Source organism: Phyllostomus discolor, chromosome 6 (assembly GCF_004126475.2).
Source record: "Phyllostomus discolor isolate MPI-MPIP mPhyDis1 chromosome 6, mPhyDis1.pri.v3, whole genome shotgun sequence".
NCBI classification, from domain to species: Eukaryota; Metazoa; Chordata; class Mammalia; order Chiroptera; family Phyllostomidae; genus Phyllostomus; species Phyllostomus discolor.
Genome location: NC_040908.2, coordinates 126,043,910 through 126,051,171, shown reverse-complemented (window position 1 = coordinate 126,051,171; position 7,262 = coordinate 126,043,910). Strand labels below are relative to the sequence as shown.

The 7,262-nt window shown below is 38.8% G+C and overlaps 1 protein-coding gene across 1 annotated transcript; it reads left to right on the top strand.

The window, feature by feature from the left end:
* The first annotated feature begins 357 nt into the window (after window positions 1–357).
* On the top strand, window positions 358–2,460 carry LOC114500714 (olfactory receptor 226). The gene has a single exon (XM_028517481.2). The coding sequence runs from the start codon at window positions 537–539 to the stop codon at window positions 1,518–1,520; it is 984 nt and encodes a 327-aa protein (XP_028373282.1). The 5' UTR covers window positions 358–536; the 3' UTR covers window positions 1,521–2,460.
* Window positions 2,461–7,262: the final 4,802 nt, after the last annotated feature.

Genomic DNA, 7,262 nt, shown 5'->3' with positions numbered 1-7,262 from the left:
AATGTTTTGGAAACTCTGAGGTCCTGAGTTCCTGGTTTTACCTCTTACTATCTGTGTGACCTGAAGTAAGTCACTTAATTATGTCTTCATTTCCTCAGGTGTTAAGTGGGGTACAACGGAAGGTTCTTTAGAGATTAAATGAATATCTGCAAAATTTTTAGAGTGATGACTGTACTAATACTACAGAGCAAATACCTAACTGTGTTATGTGTTATTTTTTTCTCCAATATGTACCTTATTTCCTCAAAACAGGGCTGTAATCTAGTTTGCAGACAAACTTTCATATTAGGGCATCCCAGATTCTCTTACTATTTTTATTTTTTATCTGTGTTCTCCAGATGACCAACAGATGACCAACTAGCATCATCTTTACCTGATGCTTATCAATATATGCTTCTCCAAAGGCCAGAACAGATTCCTCAGCTCAGTGATAAATTATGTGTGACACATACATTGCATTTTAACAATAAAAACACTGATGCCTCCTGAAGACACCCTATTCTCCCTCCTGAAGAACAGTGTGCAAGAACAACCCCATGGAACAGAGGAACCAGAGTGAGAGAGTCACTGAGTTTGTGTTGTTAGGCTTTCCAGCTCCTGAGCCACTGCGGGCACTGTTATTTGCCCTTTCTCTGTTGGCCTATGTGTTGGTGCTAACTGAGAACACACTCATCATTATGGCAATTAGGAGCCACCCTGCCCTTCACAAACCCATGTACTTCTTTCTGGCTAATATGTCCTTCCTGGAGATCTGGTATGTTACTGTCACTATTCCCAAAATGCTAGCTGGCTTTGTTGGGTCCAAACAGAGCCATGGACAACGAATCTCCTTTGAAGGCTGCATGACACAGCTCTACTTTTTCCTGGGTCTGGGCTGCACTGAGTGTGTCCTTCTTGCTGTTATGGCCTATGACCGCTATGTGGCCATCTGCCACCCCCTCCACTACCCTGTCATTGTCAGTGGCCAACTGTGTGTACAGCTGGCAGCTGGCTCCTGGGCTGGAGGTTTTGGCATTTCCATGGTTAAAGTTTTTCTCATTTCTCGCCTCTCTTACTGTGGCCCCAACATCATCAACCACTTCTTCTGTGATGTCTCCCCATTGCTCAACCTTTCATGTACTGACATGTCCACAGCAGAACTTACAGACTTTGTTCTGGCCATCTTCATCCTGCTGGGACCACTCTCTGTCACTGGGGCCTCCTACATTGCCATCACTGGTGCTGTGATGCGCATTCCCTCAGCTGCTGGGCGCCATAAAGCCTTTTCCACCTGTGCCTCTCATCTGACTGTGGTGGTCATCTTCTACGCAGCCAGTATTTTCATCTACGCCCGGCCAAAAGCACTTTCAGCTTTTGACACTAACAAGCTTGTCTCAGTACTCTATGCTGTCATTGTACCATTGCTCAACCCTATAATTTACTGCTTACGCAACCAAGAGGTCAAGAGAGCTCTACGCCATACTCTACACTTTTATCAGGGCCAGGATACTAAGCCTGGGAAAGCTAACAGAGATGGGTAGAAGGGAGGTGTTTAAGTCTTAGAAATGTTCCTAAGCTTAGGATCCATGTCTTCTATGAAGTCCAGAGGAGCTGTTAGGGCCTAAATTAGGGAGTAGAATATCAAAGGCAACACCGAGGAACTAGTCCAAGAGGAGGAAGAGGGATTGAAAGCTAGTAGCTAGCAGCTGGATTTCTATTGGATTTACACAGAAAGTGTTTATGCGTCATGCATCCTGGTCGGGTAGAAAAGGTTGACTGAGCAGAAGACATGACTAAACTTTAATATTTAAACAAACAAACAAATGCAGAACTGGCATCTCTCTGCATGGCCTTTCCTGGGCTTGCTCTTGATGTTAGTTCTAAAGCAGGTGTAGAAAAAAGAAGCAGAAGGAGGAAGCCATTCAGAGAAGCTCAGGCTTCATCATGGAAAAGCATCAGGAGACTCTGGATGAGATCTCTTCTAGCCACAGGCCACCAGCTACAGCCCATGAGGTAACACAGACCAGGAAGTAATCATTCTGGTGTGAATTACAAGGCAAGGAGATGGGAAACTAATGTTTGTGTTGGCAACATATCGCGTCCTGGGCTGCAGGGGTTTTAGCTTCATTTCCTGATTTACTGCAGTCAGTGTACACACTGAACTAGTGGCTGAGTGTGGATGTTGATTTAATTTCGTGTCTCTAATTAGATGGCAAACTCCATGGAGGCAAGGATCACATTTTCTTATCCATCATTTATTACCATGACCCAGGACAGTGTTCTAGCACATGTGGCTATGAAGAAACACAAATAATGAATACAATTTGGAGCCACGTAGGCAAGGCATGTGTGTCACACCTACAGATAGGATCGGCAGGTGCAGAAACTAAACCCTCATGTGTCACTAGAATATGGGAAGGTACAAATTGGCTTAGCCTTGCTGGAAGGAAACTTGTGAGTTTGTATCATGAACACTAAAAATATTGAAAATATCATGATTCAGAAAGATTTATATAAATAGTCATATAATATATAAGGTGCAAATTATTTAAGCAACTCTTTATTTGCACAAGTTTATCATATTTCTGTGTTTTTGTTGCTATAAATGAAATGCACTGACATGTCCTCTTTGATACCCAGTCATCACAGCCACAGGTTAATGTGTGCAGCTGGTGGCTTTCTCCTATATGACTGGTTTCATGATCACTGCGATCAAAGTCTATTTCATTTCACATGTCACCTTCTGTGGCTCCAGTATCATGAACCACTCATATTGGGACATCTCATAAATCCTTAAAGTGGCCTGCAAACACATGTCCACAGCTGAACTAGTGGGCTTTGCTTTTGGCTGTTGTCAGTCTTGTCTACCCTCTCACCATCACCATCTTCTCCTGTCTATATTGTCTCCACCGTTCTGCAGGTACCCTCCACCCAGGGATGGGAGAAAGCCTTCTTCACCTGTGCATCCCATCTCACTGTAGTCATACTTTATTACACAGCCATGGTTGTCATGTATGTTCAATCCAGAGCAATTGCATCATTTAGTTCCAACAACCTAAGTTCAGCTGTATATGCAGTTCTCACTCACATGCTAAATCCCTTCTTCTATCATCTTAGGAACCAGGAATCAAAAATGCTATATAAAAAACTGTGGGGGTTGGTCAGTGCCTCCTGCTGAGACCTGCTGCCTTGAGGAGGAAACAGTATCCCAGCAAGGATGACATTCCCATGACACTTATCACAAATCTGCATATTAGCTTGCTCTATAGGTCTGGATGCTTAAAGTTACAGCACAGGAAGGGAGAAAAAAATTAAAAGTTGAAACATGACAGTATGTATTGCTTTAATCTCAAACTCATTTCTCATTAAAGGGGTGGGATGGGAAACTATTTCTCAATAGTTTTACAAGAGATGAAAGAATCAATATTACTGCAACTTTTGCAGTTAATATGTGTCCTTTGATATACTCTCTTTTGGGCTCTTATAGCCTTCTATGATATATTGTGACTATTATCAGCAAACTAACTGAATATTATTACATCAGTATATGTCTGATCTGAAATCCTCAACACATCAACATGTGCTACATACAAACTAGGTAAAAACCAAATCCAAAATTTTCTAGGACAAATGTGAGTGTTAGATATCATTGGGGGACCTGCTGCCCAGATAAGGAAATGTAGTGTACCAGGGAGAGTTCTATAAAATTGACTAAACTGAGGCTAAAATGTGAAAGAAATAATCAAAACGGCCACCTTGACTATATCCTGCCCATTTTGAATGGGAGTCTCCTACTTTTTGTCTCCCAATTTTTACCTAAGCTACTTTCAACATTATTTAACATTCCCAGGCTAATCTTTCTTATACATTGCTCTTATGATGTTACTCTACTATTTAAGAATTCTCAATTTGAAGAGAATTTTAAAGTTACTTTTTGGGAATTATTCTAGCATTCAAGAATCCCATCTACACCATTTCAACTTGCCTTTTTACTGATCCTCAATATGAAACATCCATTCTGCCATTGGTCATATTAATGTACTCAATAATTACATGATTCTAATTCTTATCTTGCTTAATTCATTCAGCTGTTCATTCATTTAACATTTTGTGCCCCTATTCCTTGTCAAGCACTCTAATAGCCTGTGAGAATATAATACTCAAAAACAAAAATAGATACAGATTCTTCTTTCAAATAGCTACAATGAATAGGGAAAATAAAGGCACAATTGCCTTTAAAGGTATAAGTGTGATAATGAAAGTACAGAGTAGTATGGAAGCAAATGGTAGGTAGATCTAGGGTAAGCAGAGAAAATGTTCCAACAGAAGGAGCATCTAGGCTAACATGAGGAGATTCGACAGATGTTACATTGTGGACAGTAGTGAATGTCAGGGTTACAGAGATAAGAAAAGCCAAGAATCAAGAGAGAGATAATGGTACACTCACAGACCTAAAAGACGATTAGCACAAAGTGACATAAGAAGTAAGGGGTCACATGAGGAAGAATATTCGTGTTTACCAATCCAAATCTAACCAATCTGTGAATTTTCTCTTATTATATAGGTTTATGGATACATAATAAGTTCCACAGAAGCATTTTCAGTTTCTGCAAGTACTAGATCTTCAGTTTGTAGTGTTTCTATCACATGAATGGGAGTCACTGATAGAGTGAAGCAAGAACAAGGTGAGTTCACTTTGTGTATTGAGCCTTGACTACAGCCATTTTTTTCTGAATAATTGACATTAGTATGTGTTTGAATTCCTCCTAGACTGTGAGTTCTTTTAGATAAGAAACTAACCTTATTCCTCTTGAATCTATAACATTGGCCATAGTCCCTGACACTGTAGGTACCTGTTACAAGTTAACTGCTACTTCTCACTCCCCAGTTACCTATTCTCTGCACTCTTGTACCCCATCTCCCAGGGGGTAAGAGCAGTTGATCCTATGGACAGTAATAGTCAGGCTCTGTTGGCTTCTGGCTTCCAATTTGGTTGGGTCAATGAGAGGCATCAGCAGGAAACTGAAGGATGCCAGGAAAGAGATGATAAGGAATGATTCCCTGCTTCCCTGGGTTCTGTGACTCTGCCAATGGCTACAACTCCTGCAACAGGGGTTCCCCTTCCAAGGCTACCACTGTCAATGGGTGTCTGCACTGCTAGTCCTTCTGTGGTTTGACATCCTTGCCGGTTGTCTTCACCTCACCCAACCTTGGTGGATAGTTGTGACATTTAACTCTACTCCAAAGTTTCAACAGAAATTGCTTTCTGTTTCTTACTAGGATTCTGACTGTACATGACATTTAATAAGTATTAGTCAAATTGAAATAAACTTCAGTGGAAGTGCTTGGAATAAATATGCCACTTTAAAAACTTACATGGGTTTAGATTTTAAAATAAGGAACATAACCTAAGTAAACCTCATTTTCTACTTAAGTATGATGTATGACAGAACTTGAATTAAAATGTAAGACTATTTGTTCCACATTTAATTTTCAAGCATTTGTCAATAAATAACTTCTACTAATCTTCCATCCACATACCACTGCCAATTTGAATAGATTATGAGATGTCTGAGATAACACATTTAGCAAATTTAAACTCAGGTATTGAATATTTACATCACACCTAGCTTTTCTGCAATTTATTATAAGACTCTGTATGACACTAAGAAGCACCTAGCTCCTCACAGAACCAGTGTAAATTTACTGCATAGAACTATTCCTTTACTTTTTCCCTTTCAGGTTGCACTTCTCTTATCAATGTAAAGCAGACTATATCTTAAGATCTATAGAAGAATTTCCCCAATTTATTTTCCCAGGTAGTTCCAATTCACTCACGTAGTTTACCATCTTCTAATAAATACTATAATCAGACTTTTAAAACAGCTTCACTGGCATCTGGGTAAGTGGGAAAATAATGGGAGAGTAGATGATCTTGGGAGACAAATATTTAACTTAAGAACATGGCATTACCATCTGTTAATTTGTGTTTTTCAGAGGTTATTAGAACTTCAATTTTTTGAGCTTCAGTTTCCACATCTGTGAAATATCTATCTTCGAAAGTTATTATGAAGATCAAATGAAAATGAGTATGTGTGAACATATCTGGCACAGTGTCTGACATATACTATTCTAAATTATTCAACAAAATACAAGATAAACAGAATTGATCATAAGATCTTTAAAAGTCAGCTGCAGTTTCAAGTCTTTCATGACATTTTCTGTTTTCCAGCTTCCAGCTGGTGCTGCTTTACCCCACACCTATCAGGGAGAAATGATCTCCAGTTGTGTCTACCTCCTGTTCATTGTGACAATGTCTTAGTTTTAACACTCTTCCAGACTTTGCCTTATATTGGTAATTATTCAAATACACATAGTATTTCTCATACTAGATTTTAAGTTTCTCATATCATAGGTGTCTCTTTATAACAGTTACTAAAAACTGTTTTGACTTACTATGTATTCAATGGCCAATAAATATTTAATGAATAAATCCCTGTCTGATGTATGCCATATTTTCAACTGAGAGGCACAGTACCCATACTGTTTCATTTTTGGCATATTTCTGATTTTAAATATTTGGTTTTCTATAATTCTTCCAAATTTTAGTCTGAGGCAAATATCATGGATGAGTTCTTCATATCCATTTCAATACTTTTTTAACATGCTGAGTCTGGAGAGGTGAACACTACAGTTCTTATGTTTTCATTTATGTTTAGATTCTTGTTTGATGCACATATGTGAGACTTTCATTCACACATAAATCACATACAGAGGAAGGCAGACTTTGGTGCATTCATTTAATTGATGGGGATTATGGACAAAGTTTGGGAGCCAACAGACTCTGATTCTTCATTTCTGAATATGAAGCAGCAGCCATAGCTGCTGTCTCTATTATGGTTGAGACAAGGGAGGTTGGGGGTTTAAAAGTTGTTCCTGGGGTTCTGTCTAAATACAGGTACCTACTTCAGCCATCTTTATGATTTTACCAAAATCATATCTCTTTCTGCTTAAACTAAGGTGAATTCTATTATCTGTAATAGAACACTGACTGACACAATCATCTTGGGGAAATTATTACTTACCCGAATGTTGTTTTTCTTGTTGTTTAAAATCTGTGAATGTTTATAACACTTTATAGAATTGTTACAAGCATTAAATTAGATAACATGTAAAGTCTTTCTCATAGAGCAGGTACAAAACTGATAATGTTATTCCCTGTTTTCTACAAAGAATTACTCTTATGTATTCACAGATGTCTTTATGGCTCTACTGATGCCAAT